Source organism: Spea bombifrons, chromosome 10 (assembly GCF_027358695.1).
Source record: "Spea bombifrons isolate aSpeBom1 chromosome 10, aSpeBom1.2.pri, whole genome shotgun sequence".
NCBI classification, from domain to species: Eukaryota; Metazoa; Chordata; class Amphibia; order Anura; family Pelobatidae; genus Spea; species Spea bombifrons.
This window is the reverse complement of record NC_071096.1, coordinates 24,122,897-24,148,342: the sequence shown is the minus strand read 5'-3', so window position 1 is coordinate 24,148,342 and position 25,446 is coordinate 24,122,897. Positions and strand designations below refer to the sequence as shown.

The window sequence follows — 25,446 nt, the reverse complement described above, 5'->3', positions numbered from 1 at the left end:
TTCTGGCATTGCGATCTCACTCAGTTGCGATGCCGGCATCTCATGCAGAGCGCCGAAATATGACGCTCAGCAGTGAAGCAGCGCAGCGGCAGAGCAGGAAGACTGAGGCGTCGTGCTCCCACCGCAGGACTTCTGAATGGTAAGTCCAAAACCTTTAACTACAAAGGGGGAGAGGGTAGATAGTGGGGAGGGAGGGAGAGGAGCGTAGATAGTGGGGAGAGGAGGGTAGATGAGGAGGGTAGATAGTGGGGAGGGAGGGAGAGGGGGTAGATAGTCGAGAGGGAGGGAGAGGGGAGTAGATAGTGGGGAGGGAGGGGGTTGGATAGTGGGGAGGGGGGTAGATAGTGAGAAGGGGGTAGAAAAGGGGGAAAGGTAGATAGTGAGAATGAGTGAATGTGTAGATGAATTGTCTGAATGAGGGAGATAATTAATGAGTTTGTGAGAATGCATTAATGAATGTGTAAATGATTGTGTGAATTATGTGAATGAAAGTGTGAATTAGTGAGTGACTGTTAAAGTGTTTGTGTATATGATAGATGTATATAGATGCTAACAGCAATCATACTCCTATCATGCCAAGTCAGCTAGTACATGCTGGAATTTGGGTATGCCTGGGCATGATAGGAGTGTGATTGCTGTTAACAATCATATATATATGTTAATATTGTTAATTAATGTTTTTGTCCTATTTTGCTGTGTTACTTACGTTAAATAAAAGTGTGAGATTTTTTTTTTATGGTGGGGGGTCATATTCGGTTTCGGACAGGTAAATGCTGCATTTTCGGTTTCAGTCCAGAAGTTTCGGTGCATCCCTAAGCAAGACAATGAAGTGGTAGGCCTACACCACATCAATGTTTGGCTTAGTATATAGTGATAGGAGTTATGCTGAACTATTATCAATGTCTGGCTCAATGTATAGTGATAGGGATTACGCTGTACCACCATCAATGTCTGCCTTAGTATATAGTGATAGGTGTAATGCTGTACCACCTTCAATGTCTACACCAGTATATAATGATAGAAGCTATGCAGTTTTAAAGTGTTTGTGTGGTTGGGGGGTGCCACATACAGGATCCGCCCCAGGTGCCAAATACTCCAGGTATGCCCCTGAGTTGTAGTGATTACTTTATTTTCCAAATGAACACACAAAATGCCAGTTTTAGAAATGCATGCCAGATGTAGACATCCCAAGACATTTATTGTTGAGACATGAAGAGCACAATGAAGAGGGGAGTATTTTTAAGAGAGAGGTTTTAAGAGAAATAATGTGCTTTACTATTAACTTACTATGAACGTTAGTGATTTGTGTGTCTTGTTCATATTTCAGCTCATTCATATCAGAAATAAGTAGTTTCCGAGCATCACGCTCATTTCTATATAGTATATATCCTTTGGCAAGCTCTTCATGCATCTTGGATACCTGTGAAAAAAAAACATGTTAACAATGAACCTGTATGTTTTAAGGAGATCCTGATCTGCAGGACAATCTCAATGTGTTTCTCAATAGTTATTTTTACAACACATTACAAAGTATGTTGTAGAGGAGGTGCTAATGAAAACACTTGGACTGGATCTTCAAAACATCTACTGCCTGCAAGACCAAGTTAGAGGTACATATATAGTAACATTACCGAACATCGGTGTGTGTGTCACAACATCTATAAGAATCTCAGAGAAAAGAAAGATGACCCTCGATTGGATGGACTCTGCTTTACATTGCTGTATGGCGGTGAGAAAATCCCTTTTACTGTTCATATGTATAACCCATATGTATCTGATGAAGCTGTCATAGCCTGTTTATATTGATATTGTAACAAAGTATCTAACCCACAGAAGGTACGGAATGAGATGGGTATTTGGAACTGTAAGAGGAGGTTCCTTGTGCAGTTAAAAGAGCACAAGAAAGGGGTTGACGGAATAGTGCATCCCCCAGAGTTTCTCCATCGGTAGCAACAGAGGATACGGTTTCTGCCCTGGGATGTCATTCCTGTGCAGGAGGTGCGGCGGCTATGGGCACACTCAGGTGGCCTGCACAGCTGACCCTAGGCCCCTATGCAGGAACTGTGGAGAATGGGCCACCTAACTGCCAGCTGTAATAAGTCCAAGTTATGCTAAGGATGTGGCAAGCCAGACCATGTATATAAGGACTGTCCCAGCAAGCCCCGGCGGTCCTGGGCAGATATGGCTGCTGGACAGCCTGGCAAACAAGACGCAGGTCCAAGTAAGCCCTCCTCTACGGCTGACCTAAAGGAGCCTGTAATGGTGATGCCGCCACTGGATGATCCGGCTGTGCTGGTTGCAGTGGCATTAGTAATCTCAAGTAATCAGATGAAGGAACTAGGGCTGCAACTAACGATTATTTTAATTAGTTGGCCGATTACGATTAGTTGGCCGATTATTTTTTCGATTAATCGATTAATCGGATAAAAAAATGCAATTTTTCTTCAATTTAAAATAATGTAATAAAAAACTTACAATTTACACTTTCATCTCTTTATTGCAATGGCCTCTCTCTATTCACCTTCTTATTTTACTGACATAATAATAAAAGTTACAAGAACCCAAACACGGTGTTTCTCAAACTAGGTTTTAATACAAAGTGATTAGTAAATATTAATTCATATGTTAACTATTTTTCATATTTAATAAAAACTGAGAAAAAAGCCTTGTTTAATTTTTTTTTATTTACCAAACTGCCCCCAGTTATGCACATCTGACCCCCAGCTTGCCACTCTTCCCCCATATATGCCTTATACCTCTTATATGCCAGATTCCACTGTGCCCCCTGATATGCCTTATACTCCTTATATGCCAATGATATGCAACTGAGCCCCCTGATATACCTTTTACCCCAGATTTGTTTTATGCCCCCCTGATATGCCTAATATCGATATGCCTTATACCCCCTATATGCCATTGAGCCCCCTGATATACCTTTTACCCCAGATATGTTTTATGCCCCCCTGATATGCCTAATATCGATATGCCTTATACCCCTATATGCCCTGAAATTCATAATACCCCCCATACACCACTATAACTCACCCATACACCACTCTGGCTCCTCCCCCTCACATACACCACTCTGGCCCCTCCCCTCCAATACATCACTCTGGCTCCTCCCCCTCCCATACTCCACGCTGCCTCCTCCCCCTCCCATACACCACTCTGGCTCCTCTCCCTCCCATACACCACTCTGGCTCCTCCCCCCTCTCATACTCCACTCTGCCTCCCCCCCTCCCATACACCACTCTGCCTCCTCCCCCCTCCCATACACCACTCTGCCTCCTCCCCCCTCCCATACACCACTCTGCCTCCTCCCCCTCCCATACATCACTTTGGCTCCTCCCCTCCCATACATCACTTTGGCTCCTCTCCCTCCCATATACCACTCTGCCTCCTCCCCCCTCCCATACATCACTTTGGCTCCTCCCCCTCCCATACATCACTTTGCCTCCTCCCTCCCATACTCCACTCTGCCTCCTCTCCCTCCCATACTCCACTCTGCCTCCTCCCCCCTCCCATAATACACTCTGCCTCCTCCCCCCTCCCATACTCCACTCTGCCTCCTGTGAACCTCCGTTGCTGACAAGACACCAGGGAGCCGGGTAGAGAGGCAGAGTGGCGTATGGGAGGGGGAGGAGCCAGAGTGGTGTATGGGAGGGTGGCTCCCATACACCCCTCTGACTCCTCCCCCCTCCCATACACTGCTCTGCCTCTCTACCCGGCTCCGTTACTGACAGGCACTTTCACTGCAGCTTCATAGAAGCCTCAGCGTAAGTGAAGGTGAGTAACGGAGGCTGTCTGTGCAATGCAGACCCTCACCGGCTGACAGAGAGGATGATTCTCTGTCAGCTGGTGGGGGTCTGAGCGATGAGCACAGACAGCCTCTGTTACTCACCTTCAGAGAGACCGGCCGACAGTGAGGGGAATCCAGGTCTCCTGCAGCGTTGCGGGGGATCTGGATTGTAGTGTTATAATCCGATCTCTGTTTGAGGTCGGATTATATGAGGAGAGGAGTTTTCCAGAGCATTTGCTCTGAAAAAACCTCTTTTTATAATCGATAAAAATCGATTCGACTAATCGATAATGAAAATCGTTGACAATGATTTTCATTATCGATTATTATGGATTTTATCGATTAGTTGTTTCAGCCCTAGAAGGAACAATTCGGGTCCAATGGATCCCTCCCCAGTGGTGGGTCCTGCGGATCCCAATATGTTTTTAAATCCCTGTGCAGGTCCTTCTACCAGCCACGAGAGTCGAATTCCTGTGGGAGACCTTGAGAGCAGTCCCGATGACAGAGGTGGAAAGTCCAGCAGTAAGATCTCAAATCTGGAACAACCGTTTTCCGGGAGCCCTGGAGATTACATTGTAGAATCATCCAAGCGAAAATTAGAGCTAGAAGACCTTCCGGAGTCATCTGTTGTTTTTAAAGGTTTTAATGTTCGTCTTATGAATGTATATGCCTCACCAGTTAAGAAAGAAAATACATTTTAGAGCGTATCTCCTTCTTTGCCACAGGTTCTTTCCCCCCTAATAGTTGGAGGTGATTTTAATTGTATACTACCGGGAGAAAAGTGGAGGGGATGAGAACCAGAAGGTAGATAGAACTTCTCGCTATCTTAGAAATTTTATCATTGATTTTAAATTGAAAGATGCATGGAGGCATTTCAAACCCTCTGACCCTGGATATACATGGTCTAATGGCCAGGTCAGCTCCCGCATCGATTTTACGTTGTCCTCTGCTGGTTTTAATCTCCAGGACATGTTTTTAGAAGATACTGTTCTCAGACCATAAGCTTTTAAAAACTAGCTTTTTAATTCTTAATGAATCAAAAACTAGGAATGGTCTGTGGAAATTTATTATTACTAGATGACAAACAAATCCAGAATAATTTTAAGGTCACATATGGGCGATGACAGTACCAGAAAGAATTTTTGAACTGGTGGGAACCATCAAGTCCAAGATTAAGAACTTTTTTATTGTTGCTGGCAAGAGGAAGAAAAACAAGATTTTAAAGATCTTAATGTGCGTTTGCAAACTCTTTTTAAGTTGAAAGAGGCTGGTGTAAGCAATACTGACGAACTGACGAAAGGTTTTAGATTTTAAAGGTAAACAAATTATTTGTAATGCCCTGGTAAAGCACTTGGAGGAAGGGGAGAAGTGCTCTCGCTTCATTTTTTAAACAAATATCTCAAAAGAGAGACCTAATTTTAGAAATGGAAGGCCAGTCCTCCATTGTGGGCATTTTAAAAGTGTCACAAGAGTTTTACCAAAGCCTTTTTAATAGATACTCTGGGGGCCATAACTAATGTTTTCAAATCTAATGATCAAGCGTGGTTAAGCAGAAAACTGTTGTAAACCGAATTGCATGATGCAATTAAAAGCTTTTCTGCTGGTAAGTCCCCAGGAGCAGATGGAATCCCTATCGAATTTTATACATGTTTTTGGAACTTTTAAAGGATGATCTTTTTAACATTTTGATAGAAGATTTTAATGCCCAGGAGAAGAGGCATAATTACGCAAATTTTTAAGTAGGGTGATCAAAATTAGAGAACTGGAGGCCTATCACCCTTCTGAATGTAGACTATAAAATTATGGCCAAGATTTTAGCTAACAGAACAAAAGTTGTAATAGATAAGGTTATTCACCCAGATCAGATCTGTGGTATCCCAGGATCTGGAAACACCTCAATGTAATACGTGATCTGATCTTGTATCAGAAAGACCGTAAACAAAAACTGGCCATTTTATCTCTTGATTTTAAAAAAGCATTTGATCATGTATCCCATGAACATCTCAAAATAGATTATGGCAAACCCGAAATCTGGCAATAGAAGGGATAATTTTAATCATTAAGGCAATACTCTTACCAATAATGATGTTTTTAGGAGTGGTATTTCCCCCTTCTGACTTGTACGCAAATAAACCTGTGCATGTTTGTTTTAGGTTTTTCTGGAACTAAAAAGTGAGAAAACGTGCAAACAAAACGTGAATGGTGGTAAGGGGATGTCTGATTTGAAACGTATTTTATATATAAAGTTTTTAACTATGTGTTTTAAAAACTTTTAAGAAGGGGAATATGACTTTTACTTGCTGTCTCTTAACTCTCCTGTGCTTTTAAATCCGCCAAAGCAGAATGTCATTTTAAGGAAAGCAATACAATTTTATCACCTCCAAGATTTTAGCCCAGATATTCTTTTTTTGTAAATATAATTTTTATTAGTTTTCAAGGAACAACAGAAGGACAGGGAAAAAAGGGAGAGGGCAAAAGGGGAAACAGGGAGAAGGTGTACAGGTGAAAAAGACGGACGGGAGGAGGGCACAAGGAGATAAAACTGGGCACGAATACCCAACGCAGCGGGCAAAGGCAGTACAGAATCAAGTGTAACACCGGCATCCGGACAGCCATGTAGACACAGCGGTCCTTACAAAGTGAGAATAACAATCAGTCTTATCAGACATGAGCAAACAAGAAACGGCGGCGTCCAAGTATATAAAGGCGGAGTGATAAGGCAAAGTATACAAGACAAGTAGACCTCCCCACCACCCACCCGGGAGGGAAAAAGGAATCAAGGTAAAGAACACAGGGACGGAGGTCCCACCCGACACCCAGCAGCTCACAGCACAAAGTAGCGGCATTACTGCAGCAGGAGAGATTTAGTAAGAGGGTCCGCCAAAAATGAGAGCCAGTGAAACCACGTCCGGAGATATTGCGCATGACGGTCCTCGGATTGCAGAACCAGCTCTTCAAACACCCTGATTGACTCGACCCGTTCGATCCATTCGTGAAAGGAGGGCGGAGAAGCATCCTTCCAGTGAAGAGGGATAAGCGACCGTGCCGCAGTTAGTAAATGACGGGTCACCGACTTTTTGAAGCCAGCAATAGACTGAGAGGTATGACTGAGCAAGTAAAAACTAGGCAGGAACGGTGGAGGGTCGTCTGAAAGGCGTTGAACTGTCTCATGGACACTCGACCAGAACGGAGCAATCTTTGAACAGTCCCACCAGATATGGAGTAGAGTACCAGGAGCAACACCACAGCGCCAGCACTTGTTGGAGGAGTCGGGAAAAGCTCTACGGAGCGCCACAGGCGTCATGTACCAGTGGGTGCGCCTTTGTTTGTCTGGAGCACTTGTGGGTCAAAAGAAAGATCTTGTCCCAATCAGACTGATCCAGCGTAATGTGCAACATCTGTTCCCAGAGACTTTGAAAACGTAAGGGCTCGGCTCTCGGGTGCTGAAGTAGGAGTCGGTAAAGCAGGGAAACACCATGTGCCGGGAGTTCAGGTCTAGTGCACAGCGATTCAAAACGAGTAGGAGCCCTAGCGGGCGTGCCGGACCCCAGGAGGGACGAGAAATAACTGGAGAGTTGACAATACTAAAAGCGTTCCAGGAGGGAGGGCCCCGAGTCGCCGCATATGTCGGTCAGGGAGCGCAGACGATTTCCAGCAATAAACTGAGAGAACGGGACGTAATCCGTCAAGGCTGTCCGCAAGAAAGGGCCCGGAGCCTGTCCCGGGGGAAAATCAGGATTGTTACGCAGTGGCAGCAGTGGTGATGGGTAGGACTTCACATGGAGAGAATGCAGGACTCGTAACAACGCGGATATCAAGGGGTGAGCCCCAGCAAGGTCCCGTGAGTGATGCCGCTGCAGCCACGGGAGGTGACCAATAGGGATGCCCAGGAGCGACGACTCCATAGCTATCCACAATTTGTGCAAGGGACCATGTGCCCACTCCAGGACCCTCAAAAGATGGCAAAAATAGAAGAAGGCTCCAGGCACGCAGGGGTTCCATCAGACAGATTTATTGTAGGAAACAGACAACAACGTTTCGACCTCACAATGAGGTCTTTATCAAGACCATGTGCCCACTCCAGGACCCTCAAAAGATGGCAAGCATGATAGTAAGTGCGGGGACACGGCAGGCCCATCCCCCCACAGGACTTGGGGAGGACTAACGTAGAGAATCTATTCCTGTGCCTCCTGTTAGCCCACACAAATCGAAGGAACATGGTTTTGAGAGAAGCAAAAAAGGACGGGGGTAGCCGAATGGGAATCGTCTGAAGCAGGTAAAGAATCCTAGGCATCACATTCATCTTCAGGGCACCAATCCGCCTAAACCAGGACAAATACTGCGGGGACCAGCGGGACAGATCGCATTGCAGGGTAGCCAATAGTGGAGGAAAGTTGCAGGCATACATACGAGACAAGTCACTTGTGAGCCAAACGCCCAGATATTTCAGTTGGCCGGCAGCCCACTTGAAAGGAAAAGTAGACATCAACCATCGGGCCTTAGTCTGCGGCAGAGAAATATTGAGAATCTCCTACTTGGTAGAATTGATCTTAAAGTTCGAGAGCTCCCCATAGAGTCGAAACTCCTTGATGATGTTAGGAAGAGAAACCCTCGGAGCAGTCACGGCAAAAAGCAAGTCGTCAGCATAATCAAGCACCTTATGGTGTGTACCCCCCAACAACAGACCCCTGATATCCATATTCTGTCTAATGGCCTCTAAAAGTGGTTCAAGGGACAAAATAAACAGGAGAGGGGAGAGGGGGCAGCCCTGTCTAGTGCCATTAGTGATAGGGAAAGGATCTGTCAGGGCCCCATTAACTCTAATCCTAGCTGAGGGGGCGGTATATAGTGATAGAACCCACCGACGCATATGTGGACCAAAATTTAAGTGCTGTAAGACAGCGGACAGGAAAGTCCAGTCCAGCCTGTCGAACGCCTTCTTGGCATCTGTCGACAGGAGCAGGAGAGGGGACCGAAGGTGCCCAGCTGCGTGTATGATATTCATAGCACGCATCGTATTGTCCCGGGATTCCCGCCCCTAACAAACCCGGACTGATCAGGGTGGACCAGGTGCGGAACCAAGGGTTGCAACCTGGTGGCTAGGATCTTGGAAAATAACTTAATATCCGCATTAAGCAGAGAAATAAGCCTATAACTACTACAGAGTTCGGGATCTTTCCCGTCCTTTGGGATCAAAGAGATGTTGGCCATGAGGGTAGAGGGGTGAAAATCTAAGCCATCCACAAGGGCATTAAAGGTCTTCACTAACTGAGGGCCCAGGATATCCATCAATCTTTTATAATAAAGTAGTGGAAGGCCATCTGGACCAGGGCATTTACCGGACTTAGAATGTTTGATCGCCGCCACAAGCTCAGGCAGGGAGATGGGGGCCTCCAGCTGGTCAGCAACGTCGGAGGCAAGACGCCTTGATTTGCTCCGATTTGCGGAGCTTGGCATCCGGGGAGAGGGCCAGAGATAAATTGTAAAGACCCGTGTAATACGACACAAATGCTTTCATAATGTCCTGAGGGAGACGATGAGGCGTGCCCAGAGAGGACTTGATGCGAGGAATATAAGAGAGCGTACATCTATGACGTAGTGCCCACGCCAGGTACTTTCCAGGCTTATCACCATGTTCGTAAAACAGGGCTTTCATGTGCAGAAACAACTTACGGGCATGGGCGTTAAGGATGGAGGAGAGTTTTCTCCGGCATTGCAACTGGTAGTCCTCTGCTGAAGCGCCGTCCATGTGGTGCCGCTCGAGTTCAGCAATCCTCTCATAGAGGGAACGAAGCGCAAGCGAGTTGGCCTTTTTCCGTTCCGCACCCATAGCAATGAAGTGGCCACGGATCACGCATTTGTGCGTCTCCCAAACAGTCAACGGCGACATCCCAGGGGTCAACTTATCTTTGAAAAAGTCCGTTAAAGTCTCTTTAATTTTGGAGAAGTTCACAGCATCGGTCAAAAGCGACTCATGAGCCTCCACGTCGTAAAAGCAGGGCGAGTCAAGGAGGAAGAGATGGACAAAACCAGAGGAGCATGATCCGACAACGTTATCGAGCCATAGTGAGCTCCAGTCAGGCGAGAAAGATGATAATAGGGCAAAAAAATATAATCAATTTGTGTGTATAATTGCCGGGGAAATGAGTAGAAACTGTAATCCCTGTCAGACAGATGCAGGGCCCTCCAGCAGTCCACCAACTGAAAGTCCCTGAGAAGCAACTTTATCCTATTCAGAACAGACGGAGAAGCACTGGAACGGCCCACAGAAACGTCCAACCTGGGGTCCACGGCAACGTTGAAGTCCCCACCCAGGATCAGGACACCCTCCTGAAAAGGGCGCAAACAGCGGAGAATCTTGGAAAGGCTGTTAGGTAAGTATATATTAGCGAATGTGTAGAGCGCCTCTCCAATAGTGCCTTTGACAAAGGTGTAGCACCCCTCCTGGTCGGAAAGCTGAGCCGTCGGCACAAAGGGTGTGAACAACACAAATAGGGTAAACCCTAACAACCGTCCAGCCAGACACCCCGTAATAGGTGCCGTAGACCTCAAATAGAGGTCTGATTAGGAGACTAAGATCCAGATCCCCCGCACCGCTGCAAGGGACCTGGATCCTCCTGTCTCACCCCCCCCATCATACACACACTTACCGGTGCTTCCTGCTGTATTGCCGGGGCAGCGGGTTGACGTCTACGCGGTTCGCGTAGACAACGTCCGCTGCAGCCGGAAGGAGGTGTGGCTACCAGCGGGGGTTGTCTGCGTCCGTCGCGTAGACCTTCCCTGACTGTCAGAGATCAGAGTTCCCCGCACCGGTGCCGCACTCTGATCTCTGACAGCCGGGGAAAGTATACGCGACGGACGCATACAAACCCCCGCTGCCAACTCCACCTCCTCCCGGCTGCAGCGGAAGGCGACGTCAACCCGCTGCCCCGGCTGGAAGCACCGGTAAGAGTGGGCTGAGAGGGGAGAGAGGGGTGAGAGAGGGGGGGAGAGAGACAGAGTGTGTGTGTGTGTGTGTTAGTTAAATGGGGGTATAGTGTGTGTGTGTGTGTGTGTTAAATGGGGGCATAGGGCATTTCTGGAGTGGCGTTAAGGGGGCATTTAATAGAGCACTCTGCCTCCTGAAATGCCTTATACCTCCCTATATGCCACTCTGCCCCATAATATGCCTTTTAACCCCCTAAATGCCAGAGTGGCATATATGAGTATAAGGCATTTCTGGAGGCACAGTGCTCTATACAATGCCTTTTAACTCCCTTAATGCCACTCTGCCTCCTGAAATGCCTTATACCTCCCTATATGCCAATCTGCCCCATAATATGCATTTTAACCCCCTAAATGCCAGAATGGGATATAGGGGTATAAGGCATTTCTGGAGGCAGAGTGGCACATAGGGGGTCAAAAGGCATACCATGGGGCACAGTGGCATATAGAGGGTTAAAAGGCATATCATGGGCCACAGTGCCCTATTGGAGTGGCAAGCCTGGGGGCAGATGTGCGTAACTGGGGGACAGGTTGGAAAATGCAAGAAATAAAAACAAAAAAAATATTTTTCTCAATCATAGCTTTTATTAAAAAAAATAGTTTACATGAATTAACATTTACTGGTAAAACTTTTTTCCTTTGGGGTTGTCTTATAGTTACATAGTTACATAGTAACTATAAGACAACCCCAAAGGAAAAAAGTTTTACCAGTAAATGTTAATTCATGTAAACTTGTCACACTAATCATGGGAAAACTGGAACCCCTATGCTGAGCTGGAGCAGCTCAGACAGCAGCATAATCAAGTACCAGCTGATTCTGAAAGCCAAAATGCTTAATCGAGAACAAACCAGGTTAGAATCCTGAAGCAAATATACAATTGGTACGAGACTCAGATGTAACACAGGCAAGGTAGACATGGAGTCCTAGGTTTAAAAAGTCATGAAAACAGCTGAAACAATGTCACAAATGGGTCGAAGGGGAAGAATCGGGTATGGATGATGTGATGGGTTTTAGTGAGAAAGGCCCTAAGAAGGGCTTTCCCATGAAAAGGAGACCGGTCTCCAGGGAAGAGAGGGTAGTCCATCATCAGAGTTCCACCATAACCATGAAGCTCAGTCCTGACACAGGACTTTTAAGGTCTTTTTTCTAGCATTCTACCTCTTCTACTCTAGCATGCAGAATGTAACAGAATTAACTAAAGAGGTTTTATGAGAACTGCACTTCCCGTGTTATGATTGTGTTTTCAGAGTGAATTACATTTATTGCTTATTCATAGTAGATTTTTTAGAACTATGCACAATAGTGGGGTTTCTCTTATGCAGGGATTGTTCAAGTGTGTTTTGTGATCCAAGAACACTCCAGCTCCCTAATATTTTTACATGCATTTGTTTACTGAAACAATAAAGTTAAATCCCTTACCTTTAGGAGAAGCTGCAGCTATAGAGGTGCAGTGTACCGCCCCTCCATTACTCATATTCTCCCTTTGTATTCATCCTACTCAGTGCCTGTACGCAAACAAAATAAATCACCTGAACTTGCAAAGAGTGGTTCTCCTCTTTCATTTTATCAATAATTTCCATCAAGCGATGTTTCTCCATAGTGAGAGTCTTTATTTCTAGCCTTTCTTCCTCCCGCATCGCCTGGATTTTCTGGTCACAATGTTCGGATACAGACATTAGCAATGTTTTCAAGGCTTCTAATGAACATATCTGTTGTCTCTGGTGGACTGTAAATAGGTAAAGAACATTAGGTAAAACATAATTGTGAGTTTTTAAAGTAAATTAGAAAAATGTCAGCTGCATTTAAATGTTGATTCATTTAAATGGCCAATGTAAAAATCCAAAGTCAAAGTATGGACTAACAGTTGTACAACAATCTCAGTGTAACTGTGTGGTCACTTTAACAATAAAGAATAATAACAATTCTGGTTATTATTCTAGTTATAATTGTGATGCACATTCCCATCACAAAGAAAATGTTTTCCTCCTTCCCTCTCTTTGTTTCTTAACTCCCACCCCCCTCCATTTTTTCATTCCTTGATATCCCTCTTCCTCTCTACCCTCTCTCTCTTGCTTGCTTCTCCATCTATTTTTACTGAATTTCCTTGTTTACTTTTTTCTTTCCCAATACTCCTGCTTTCCTTTCGTTTCTTCTTTTTCTCCCTATTTTTCATCTCCTCTTTTATATCCCTAAACCACTCTCCCCCATGCACACACCATGCTCAGCAGACCAACAAACCACAACCTGCCTTCATTGCACACAACATAAATCTAGAACCCACCCACAGCCTGCGCTGGGGGAAATTAAAACAAAGAGCAGAGCAAAGTACAACAAACCAGCAGCTTACCTCTGCAATTATTGGTCACACTGAGCTTAATGTAAACTCCATTGGGATCTGATTGGGCCTTTGGTAAGGCATGCCTATCATGACTGAAAAGTCCCATGGTGACAAGGCTATTATATGTATCTTAAAAATATATATACAGCAATAAGTGTCAGTTCTAAATAAATTTGCTACAAACCACACTTAAGGTGTGCCCCTTCAATACACCCAAAATCTGAATACAACCAAAATAATAGTAAAGTGGGTGAGCAAAGGTATATGATATGTGAACAAAAAAATCAATACATTCTCAATATGTGACCCAAAGTATATAAATACCGCTAGAGAGGTACAATACCGCTAGAGAGGTACAAAACAAGAAACAATATAGTTTATTTATACAATATACTATATATATTCTTCTTCAGTTTTTTCAAAAAATGCAAGTATATGAAAAAAAACCTGAGAAAAATAAACACATAGCACAAGCTGAATAAATCTTTACTATTTCACAACCAATTCTAAACAAGGTGATGCATCTTAATTAAAAGAGGAGAACAGTAAGGTTCACAGTGAGGCCATCTTGAAGTTTTATCAGTGAGCGCTTGTTACTCATCTGCTTCAGACTCACATATCTTTCTACATGGAGTACAATTTTCATATACCTTGATGTTGTGTGAGGCTCTCATCTGGGCTTAATAAGCTTATTCAATTTATTTATTTATTATTATTTTGTTATGTGTATATACACTCACTGGCCACTGTAATAGGTACACCTGTTCAATAGCTTGTTAAAACAAATAGCTAATCAGCCAATCACATGGCAGCAACTTAGGCATGTAGACGTGGTCAAGACAACTTGCTGAAGTTCAAATCGAACATCAGAATGGGGAAGAAAGGAGATTTAAGTGACTTTGAACGTGGCATGGTTGTTGGTGCCAGACGGGCTGGTCTGAGTATTTCAGAAACCACAGATCTACTGGAAAAATATCCAGTGAGCGGCATTTGTGTGGACGAAAATGCCTTGTTGATGTCAGAGGTCAGAGGAGAATGGGCAGACTGGTTCAAGGTGACAGAAAGGCTACAGTAACTCAAATAACCACTTGTTACAACCAAGGTATGCAGAATGCCATCTTTGAACGCACAACACATCGAACCTTGAAGCTGATGGACTACAGCAGCAAAAGACCATAGCCAAGAACAGGAAACTGAGGCTACATGACTTGATCCAGAGGGATTTGAATCAGCAACCTTGTGGATGCCAGATGAATCACCTATCCTCTACTCCACCAGGTGGATCTTGGGTTGCGGTTTCATTCTGCCTCTCCTTGGCTATGTTATTCCTGCATGCTCTTGACGCACCTGCCCCTCATTTAAGCAATTAAGGCCCAATATAAACCGGCCATTAGCCTAACCTCATTGCTAGAGCATTGTGTTCCCGTTCTTGTATATTGCTTTGCTGCATCTGATCTGTCTTCTGTGTTTGACCCTTGGTACCCCGTAGATTGTGATATTCTGGTTTCTGACCTTTGGCTTGAACTGCGACTATTCTTCGGATCATCCTTTGTACCGTACAATGGTCAGCATCAACTGCTGCCGCCTGCCAGTCTGCTGCGACCTGCCGTGTGCCCTGCCAGAGGGCTTCCAGCTGTGCTCCTGCTGTGTATCCTGCCAGAGGGCTTCCAGCCGTGCACCTGCCATGTGCCCTGCAAGAGGGCTTCCAGCGGTGCTCCTTGTCGGTGCGCTTACAGTTTCCTGCCTGTACTGAGCTTGTCACCCCAAGTTTATATCATGCTCAGATGGTGCCCAAGAGTAAGACTAAGGCTAAAGTGGAGAGCAGCCCTGAACTGGATACATCATCTGTCTGCCTACAGCTATGCTCTGAATCCGAACCTGCATCGAGACTCTTACCTGATCCGGCACCCAGTGCCCTTACACTACAATTCACACAGGCCCACCAAAATTGGACAATAGAAGACTGGAAGAACGTTGCCTGGTCTGGTGAGTCTCGATTCCAGCTGCGGCATTCAGATGGTAGGGTCAGACTTTGGCGTAAACAATATGAAAGCATAGATCCATCCTGCCTTGTACTAATGGCTCAGGCTGGTGGTCGTGGTGGTGGTGTAATGGTTTGGGGGACACTTAGCACACTTTGGGCCCCTTAGTACCAATTGAGCATCGTTTAAACGTGACAGCCTACCTGAGTATTGTTGCTGACCATGTCCATCTCTTTATGACCACAGTATATCCATCTTCTGATGGCTATTTCCAGCAGGATAATGCACCATGTCACAAAGTTCACATCACGTCAAACTGGTCACCAAATCTCAATCCAATAGAGCACCTTTGGGATGTGGTGGAACGGGAGACTGGCATCATGGATATGCAGCCAACAAATTTGCAGCAACTGTGTGATGCCATCAGGTCCATATGGACCAAAATCTCTGAGGAATGTTTCCAGCAACTTGTAGAGTATGCCACGAAGAATGAAGGCAGCTCTGAAGGCAAAAGGGGGTCCAATCCTGTACTAGCAAGGTGTACCTAATAAAATGACCAGTGAATATGTGTGTGTGTGTGTGTGTGTGTATATATATAACATTACCAAAACATTTTTACAGTATGATACCATAGCTGAAATATTGCGTTAAACATTTACCTACCTAGGGTGACTTCATACTCATTCTTAATAGCAGAAAGCAGTGGCTTGTAAGTTTTAAAATGTTCAATAAAGTAATCAAAGACTTCTCTGTAGGTCTGAAAAGAAGAACAAATGTTTTACCCCTAGTGTGATAAAAAGGTCACCTTACCACTAGAAGTTTAAATCTGATTATGTTGTTATAAGACAATATAAGTACCAAAAGGTTGTCTCTTTTGGGGCACCTGTACGCTACATTATTTCTACTCTGAGGCTCAAGCACAGGAAAGTTCTTACTGTTTTTTTGGCCTTGTATGTCCCACCTTCCACATTATAACATTTCTGTAGGGAACTCACAAGGTACGAACTTTGCTTGGTCCTCATTCTTCTAAACCCAGTTAAAAAGAAAAATAAATAACAATTGCAATAAGCCCATAATTACATCTAGAATACAGATCTAAAATAACTCCAGGTGACACAAAGTATACAGGAGATATATTCAATTCTAGGTATGTTTTGATAATACTTTTTAGAAGACTTTCTATATTATTGGCAAATATGAATCATTAGTCCAAATCAATGACTAGTCTAGTTTCTGCATTTCTGCCAAGAAAAACTTAAAAAAACAAAAACTGAATTGCTACAAAGTAGTAACATGTAAAGTTCAGCACATTATGCTTTGTTTCCCCTCACAGATAAACATATCCAGGCAGCTGATTTTGATCAAAACAGGTTCAATTAAGCTAAACTAGCTGTTAAAATCTGTCTAGATACCACTGAAACAAACAATATAAAATACAACCTTAACACACATTTAAAACCCTACACATTACCATCATATGCACCTTATGTGTTAAGTATGTTGTGTATGTACAGTATATACCAGGGCTTGACAAACCACTTCCTGGCGACCAGTGTTTTGCTGGACAAGGGGGTAAAAACTGGCCAGGGCTACCATTATGAATCAGGTACCCTACGCTTTTCTGCAGGGGCGCAGTAAAGAGGGTGCTGTGAGGCGCCCAGCAGAGTCACATAATGGGACTTTTTATAGCTTTATAGAGTTTATAGCTTCTGTTATTTGTCACTGCCAACCAACACCAAATATATGTTCAGCAACATCTTCTGAGTACGGTGTTACCATCCACATTTGGGAGGTGCAAGAAAAAACAAGTAGGCGTTCATTGCAAATGAGCTTCTGGTGAGCTGGCTTCTATTTGGTTTTTCTTGCATTCTAACCGCTGTTTGCGAGCTCCCAGAATAACCCGACATCTGAAGCTAGAAGTACAGCTGCATGGTCCGAGTGCATGTTGATCCTCCACGTTGTCTCACATTTGGGAGGTGCACATTTATTTTTTATTTGGTCAGTTTGTGCCTATGCCCTATTTGGGACATCTTTGAAATCAGCCAATTTAATTTACCCCATCAAACCATATATTTTTGATAACTAGACACCCAGGGTATTTTAAATGCTGGCATTTTAACTCTTTTCATATCAAGAATTTTAGGAAGATACAGTGTCAATTTTAGGACTTGCTAGAATTTTTTATTTTATTTTTTAACAATTTTTTTTTACATATTTGCTTTGAAATTGATGATTCCCCTAATGATGTCATGATAACATCACCAGGGTCTTTTTATTTTTAAATATTATTACAATTTTTTTATTTATTTATTTAACTATTTTTACATTTGCTATTTTTCTTATCTTTCTTATATTTTTTTATACTTTTATTTCACCAATCACATAGTGATTAGTGAGTAAAACTTTTTTACTTTGAATGGACACTGCCATCTTGTTAGAAGCAGCATGTCTTCAATAGGTGACAGTATGAAATGCTCCTAGGAGCGATCAAACAGGGCCACTAGCTTTTTTTTTTTGGTTTAACTGAATGCTTCTATTTAGGAGGTGATCATCAATTGTCGCCAAGGTGTTAATGTGACAAGTGTTAAATTCACAAAAAAAACTCCACACAAAAGTGATAATTTTATTGGTAGAATAATCCCTAATGCCACATCCTGAATAAATCCATATATAGAACTAAAATCCATGTACACAATGGCATACCAAGGCTTTCACAAATTATTTTTGGAAAAATACAATATCAGATGTCATCACTGAAGTAAGTTAAGCCCAACTGACGCTTAAAAATATAACTATTAACATATTTATATTTAACATAGCCTCCAACACCTACAAATTCCAAATATTTAAGTGTCATAACCGTTTTTTTTTAGAATATGTAATTAGGTGCTTAACCCTCTATAAACCCATATCTCTCTATGATTGATTTACAATACCTACAAATAAATCACTTTCTTTATAAAAACAGTATCATAATCAATTTCTTTAATAAATCAAATTTATTGATGTTTGTTTCTTTCTTGCTGTATTAATCAGCATGGTATCACTAGGCCATTCTCGTACAGGACACAGACTATATCAGGAGCATGTAAGTTACAACTAGATAGTTGCAGGGCCGGCCGAAGACTTAACGCCGCCTGGGGCGAAGTTTAAAATGCCGCCCCCGCCGACGCCATTATCTACCCCCCCGGTACTTACCTTTAAACAGTCCTGCGGCTAGTCTCCCTGCTCTGCCACGGTGCCGGCTTGTAATGCTGAGCGCCGGAAATTCACGTCACTTCCGGCGCTCTGCATTACAAGCCGGCACCGTGACCGAACAGGGAGACTCGCCGCAGAGGAGAGAGAGAGGGGCGCCGAGCGGGTAAGCGAAAACCAATCGGCGCCCCTCTCTCTCTCTCCTCCGCTTCAAAAAAAAACAAAAAAAAACCGCTTGGGGCGGCAAAGTGCCGCCCCTTCTAAAGTGCCGCCTGGGGCAATTGCCCCAGTCGGCTCCATTGTAGGGCCGGCCCTGGATAGTTGTATGGTAGTTCCTTTACATAGTTAATGTAATGTCATCAAGTTTACCTGTAGCTTTAACTCTTGGGCATTTTCTTTCGTTAGGTCCAGAAAGTGAAGTTCCTTCCTCAAGTAGGATTCAAGTTGTTCCAGGTACCGTGGCTTAGATACTACATTAGCTTTCTGCCTGACAGCGCTATATGTTGAAAGAACAAAAAATTATAACTTTATTACTCAGTTTAAAATAGTGGATCAAAATTATTATTTATTTTATTAAGTGGCAAAAAGCTTCAGTTAATGCCAAACATAAATTCTCAGTTAATGACATATGCTTTTGCTAATGCCATCAGATATGGCATCACAAATGACATTGTAAATTAGATAGCAAAGATATAAAAAAATTACATGATCAATTACATAGAGATTACCCAAGAATTACTTCATTAATCCCCTCACAATACGATAATATGCATGTAATATGTAAAATTGTACTTCGCAAAACATAATACAGAAAACGCAACAACCAACATAGATATCTCTTAATAGTAACAATTCGCCAATAACCAGTCAAAGCTAAAAAAAAAAGTAAAAAGTTTTACTGATGTTTTCAAATAATGTTATCAAATAATAATCATTGTAATCTAGCGTCAAACAATGCCCCTGATAGCCCTGGAGGTTTAGCATTAATAAACATTTTGTACTAATAAATGTCCTTTTTGACTGACAATAAACTCAATTAATAAGTATATGGCCGTTGCAGGGGATCTGGATTCTAGTGTTATAATCCAATCTCTGTTTGAGGTCGGATTATATAAGAAGAGGAGTTTTTCAGAGCATTTGCTCTGAAAAAAAACTCTTTTATAATCGATAAAAATAGATAAGTTGTTGCAGCCCTACATGCTATTGTTTATTTGTATCCTTTAACAAAATGCAAAGTGAATGAACAGCAGAAAAAATCTAAATCCAATCAATATTTGGTGCGACCACCCTTTGCCTTATTAATATTATTATTTATTGTTTTATATAGCGCCATCAAATTCCGTAGCGCTGTACAATGGGTAGACAGGACATAACAAGTAGTATGTAACATAACAAACTGACTAACAGAGACAACAGGTGAGGAGGGCCCTGCTCAAACGAGCTTACAGTCTAGAGGGAGTTAGGGTGTATTGCACAATAGGTAAAAGTGCCGTTGTTAAGGATAGACCAGCCAGACTAGTAAAAGTATTGCAGGAGAGGGACTAGGAAAGGTGAGCTAAAGGAATATGGGAGGGCGTTAGTGTGCAATGTTGCAAGCATCCTTAAAGAAGTGGGTCTTGAGAGATGTTTTCAGGAAAAAGGCAGGGGGAGAGATGGGTAGACCGGGGGAGGGCATTCCAGAGGATAGGGGCAGCCCTTGAGAAATCTTGTAAGCGGGTGTGAGAGCTAGAAATCAGAGGAGAGGATAGAAGGAGATCATTGGATGAGCGGAGAGACTGGTTAGGAGTGTATTTACAGATGATTGAGGGGATGTAGGGAGGGGAACCGCTGTGAAAGTAAGAGCGAGGATTTTGAAATGACACCTGAAGCGCGTGAAGACACTGACAGAGGGGAGAGCATGGACGAGAGCCTTAGTGGCATGCTGTGTTAGGAAGGGATGGATGCGGGCAATGTTTTTAAGATGGAGGTTTTTAGAGACAGACTGAACATGCGGTGTGAACGAAAGGTCAGAGTCAAGGGTGACACCAAGACAGCATGCATGAGTAGACGGGGAGATGATAGCACCATTGACATTGAGGAAGATAGATGGGGGAATCTTAGCATTGGAGGGAGGGGAGATGAGGAGTTTGGTTTTTGAGAGGTTAAGTTTCAAGAAACGTGCAGACATCCAGGTAGAGACAGATGCAAGGCAGTTAGTTACACGATCTAAGACAGAGGGAGAGAGATCAGGGGAGGAAAGATAGATCTGGGTGTCATCAGCCTTCACAACAGCATCAATTCTTCTAGGTACACTTGCACAAAGTCAAGTATTTTGTAGGCATATAGTTGGGTGTATGATTAAATAATTATACCAAACAGGTCCTATCTGTCATCAGCAAAAATAAATATGTAGGATGAATAAAACTGTGTGAGCAACAGTCAAAGCAATAACAAGGCGAGGTTGCAGGCAATGGACGCCATATTCGAGGACCCTCATAAAGTCTCAACCGCTGAATCTGCTATCCGATCCTTAAGACAAGGAGGAGTCTGCAGTTCAGAAGGCTTGCTATAGAAACAGAATGAAATGAACCAGCATTGATTCATCAATTACGTCTGGGTCTCTCTGAGGCGCTGAAGGATGAGTTGGCCCGATTAGAGGTGCATGGTTCTTTAGAAGAAATCATTCTCCTTGTTACCCAAATAGACAGGAGGCTTTGGGAACGAAAGAGTGAACGCTCTACTTATTCCACTCCACCACCTACACCACGTCCAGGGCCATTCCCGATCACCTTGCCGACTCCCTCTACAGACGAACCCATGCAAATTAGCCACCCGTACTACCCCTCTTCAGCTGGGTGGCACAGCTCCTCATTTGTCTCTCCCTGTCTCTCTGCAGTGGAGAAATAAAACCTCCTCACAACTGACCATCGTGGATTCCGGTGCCAGCGACTGCTTCTTGGACATCGCTTTGGCTCACTCCTTGCAGAAACCAAGACCCAACCATTGACAGCCCATCTAGTGGACGGTAGTCCCATCCAGTCCGGCCCAGTCTTTAAGAAGACCATACCGGTAGCACTGGCCATTGGCACTAAACATCAAGAGACTATATGTCTCAACCTGGTCCAGTCTCCTCTATTCCCTTTGATCCTGGGACTACCCTGGCTTCGTTGACATGATCCTCACATCCAATGGTCCAACGGCAAGTTCACATTTCCACCCCCTTTCGTCTGTCGGTTCTAGCCCTAACGAAACACGCCAATACGGCTGACAACGAGATTCCCGCACCCTACATCTGCTTCCATAAAGTGTTCAACAAGAAAGAAGCTGAACAACTACCTCCCCACAGGTCCTATGACTGCCCATCCACCTCCTCCCTGGAGCAGCCAAACCTTTTGGCCGCATATTTCCAGTATCTGAACCGGACCTAGCCGTTCTCAAAAGCTATATAGAAGATGAAAAGGTTTCATCAGACCATCCACCTCGCCAGCCGGTGCTACGTCATCTCTCCAGGGCACATAAAGATGGACCAGGAGAAGGTCTCTGCTATCCTCCAATGGCCTAAATCCACTTTTGTTAAGGCAGTGTAATGTTTTGTGGGGTTCGCTAATTTTTATAGAAGCTTCATTAGGGGTTTCTCGTGATTAATACAACCCATCACCCGCCTGACTAAGAAAGACGTACCCTTCATGTGGCCCCCCCCTGCCTAGCAAGCCTTGCTGACCTAACACACAAATTCATACAAGCACCAGTACTCGTTCTACTGGATCCTACAAGAGCATTCTTCCTTGAAACTGATGCCTCAGAGACGGCAGTCTGAGATATTTTGTCTCAGCGTCAAGGAAGAAAGCCCTTCTTCACCCCGTTTCGTATTATTACAGACGTCTTAGCCATGCCGAGGATAACTACAGTGTGGGAGATCAATAATTATTGGCCATCCTATCAGCATTACAAGAATGGCACCATCTGTTGGAGGGAGCTCTCCATCCCGTCACCGGAATCTGGAGTACCTCTGAATGGCACACCAACTGTGTCCCAGACAGGCTCGGTGGGCCTTGCAAGATGCATGAAACACAAAAAGAGAGCCACCACTCCCTCAATACTGTGTTGCAGCCCGGCCATGTTCTTGCTTTGCAAACATAGCTGATAAACAAGATCAAGAAACACAACCAAAATCGACACCTACAGTCATGTGTTCCCTCACTGTGCCCCGCACAGGGGTTCTCTTACAAAGACACTCAACTCTTTGTCCCGACTGAAGTTCGAAAAGAGGTACTCCATGCCATACACAGTCATCCACTTGCCAGTCATGGAGGCGTTAAACAAACAACAGACTTGGCGAAACATTCATTTTGGTGGCCTGGCATGAAAAAGGACATTGACAAAGGAATCAATCAAAGACCCGCCGGCCTCTTGCAACCCCTACCAGTAACCAACCATCCATAGGAAGCCATCACGGTGGATTTCATAGTCGACCTGCCTCAATCCGACCATCACAATACTATCATGGTGGTAATCGGCCAGTTTACCAAAATGGCACATTTTGTACCAGCCACCAGTCTTCCCACAACTCTTCATCTGTGCTTTTTTCCTCTGTTTACACAGACTACCACACTCCATCATTTCCGATAGAGGCATGCAATTCACCTCCCGGTTCTGGAACACCTTTTGCCAAGGACTTAAGATCAAAAAAATCACCTGCAGACCAACGGACAATCAGATCCTAGAACAGTACCTGCGCTGCTACATCTCCCATACACAAGACGACTGGTTTCCTCTAAGTACAATATTCCCTATTACAGCACTAGTTAGCCCTGTGGCCTCCAACTATCCGACTCCTGGCGGATACACCCAACTTTCCATATTTCGCTCCTCAATAAAAAGGTCCCAGTACTCGATCCCAAGAGACAGCGTCCTTCTTATACTCCGCTTCTCGTGAATTGGTCAGAGGAATACAAGGTGGAGAAGATCCCTATTCGTTTGGAATAGCCCGTCCTATGGAAGGGATACGGGCCCAAGGCGCACATCCTGGTCGTCCCGCCACCGATCACACCCGGAGGTCGCATGTATGGGGGGGTAGGGGACTGTCAGGCTCCCGGCCCCACTACCGATACACACGGAGGGTCGTTACCTCCTAGAGCCGTCCCGCTTCCTCAGTGACCTGACGGGTTTCAGCGCCATCGCGTCCTAGGCCACATCCCCAACCTCGAGTACCTTGCGTACTACGAGGTGCGAGTGCCTCCGTGGTGCAGCTGGCGGGGGGGACGTGTCCGGGCATCCGGAGGGTGTCTTCATTGGAGGGGGCTATGGAGGTGGAGTCATAGGATGGTACTAGCAGACTATAGGAAGGGAGAGGAGCTAGAAGATGCCGAGGGGCGGGACTGGAATTTTCAACTCCATATCTTCACATCATGCCAATAGACTCCTACCCAAAAAGACTGCCGTAATAAAATATTTGCCCACCCTTCTTTGCAGAAGTGCTCCAAATCTGTCAGATTGCGAGGACATCTCCTGTGCACAGTCCTCTTCAGATCACCCCACAGATGTTGAGTTGGATTCAGGTCTGGGCTCTGGCTTGGCCATTCAAAAATGTTAATCTTCTGGTGAAGCCATGCTTTTGTGGATTTGGATGTGTGGTTTGGGTCGTCATGCTGAAAGGTGAACTTCCTCTCCACCTTCTTAACGGACGCCTGAAGGTTTTGTGCCAAAATTGGAACGGTTCATAATTCCCTCCACCCTGACTAAGGCCCTGGTTCCAGCTGAAGAGAAACAGCCCTAATTCTGCCACCACCATGCTTCACTGTGGGTATGGTGTTCTTTGGGTGATGTGCAGTGTTGCCCCAAACATACCTTTTGGAATTATGGCCAAAAAGTTCAACCTTGGTTTCATCAGACAATAACACATTTTCCCACATGCTTTTGAGGGACTTGATGTCTGTTTTTGCAAACTTCAGCTGGGCTTGGATGTTTTTCTTTGTAAGAAAAGGCTTCCGTCTTGCCACCCTACCCCATAGCCCATTCATATGAAGAATACGGGAGATTGTTGTCATATGTAGCACACAGCCAGTACTTGCCAATGTTGCAGTAGGCCTCTTGTAAGCCTCCCTGACCAGTCTTATTCTCATCTTTTCATCAATTTTGGAGGGACATCCGGTTCTTGGTTATGTCTCTGTTGTGCCATATTTTCTCCATATGGGTTTTGCTCTGGGATGCAACTAAGCAAATGTCAGGTAAATCCTACTACAACAGCTGAGCTTTATTTGTGATTAATCAGAGTAACTTTGGTGTGTAATGACTTCTATTTAACATGAGTTTGAATGTGATTGGTTAATTCTGAACACAGCCACAGCCCCAGTTATAAGAGGGTGTGCACACTTATGCAACCAGTTTGTTTTGCAATTGAATTGTTCATGTTCTGACATTATTTATCAAAACAATTTCTTTCCAAAATCTGGTCATTCTGCCCCATGTGCTATTTCGGGTATCTTTGAAGCAGGCCAATGCAATTTACCACATCAAACCATATATTTTTGAAAACTAGACACCTCAAGGTATTTCAAATGATGGTATTTTAACCCTTTTCATGAATTCTTTGTCAAACTTTGTGGTAGTAATTACATTTTTTATCACACAAATTGCGCTTCAGGTATGGATTTATAGCTCCTGGTATACGTCACTTTCAAACAACACCCCAATATGTGTTCAGAAATATCTCCCGAGTACAGTGATACCCAACATGCATGGGTTTGTTGGGTTGTTTGGGAGGTAAAACGCCACATTTAGAAAGTGGGCATTTTTTAACTTGGAACTTCTACATCTGGACCTACTGCCCCCATGTCCTAATAGGGAAATCTTTGAAGGCGGCTAATGCAATTTACCCCATCAAACCATATATTTTTGAAAACTAGACACCTCAAGGTATTTCAAATGCTAGTATTCTAGCCCTTTCCATGCATGAGATGTTACCACCAGCCTTTGCCAAAGTTTATGGTAGTAATTGTTTTGGTATTTTTCTCACACAAATTGTACTTCAGGTATGAATTTATAGCTCCAGATATACGTCACTATCAAACACCACCTCAATATGTGTTCAGCAACATCTCCCGAGTACAGTGATACCACCCATGCATGGGTTTGTCTGGTGTTTGGGGGCTAAAAGGGCACATTTGGG

General features: G+C 44.1%; 1 protein-coding gene across 2 annotated transcripts in view; it reads right to left on the bottom strand.

The window, feature by feature from the left end:
• TSNAXIP1 (translin associated factor X interacting protein 1) overlaps positions 1 to 25,446 on the bottom strand; it is a 135,684-nt gene that overhangs the window by 85,037 nt on the left and 25,201 nt on the right. For both annotated transcript variants that reach the window (XM_053449727.1, XM_053449728.1), the window contains exons 4-7: positions 18,669 to 18,795; positions 15,768 to 15,861; positions 12,314 to 12,510; positions 1,288 to 1,420 (exon numbers count right to left, since the gene is read on the bottom strand). In XM_053449727.1, the coding sequence (XP_053305702.1) occupies positions 1,288 to 1,420; positions 12,314 to 12,510; positions 15,768 to 15,861; positions 18,669 to 18,795 (551 nt within the window). The remainder of the gene's footprint in view (positions 1 to 1,287; positions 1,421 to 12,313; positions 12,511 to 15,767; positions 15,862 to 18,668; positions 18,796 to 25,446) is intronic.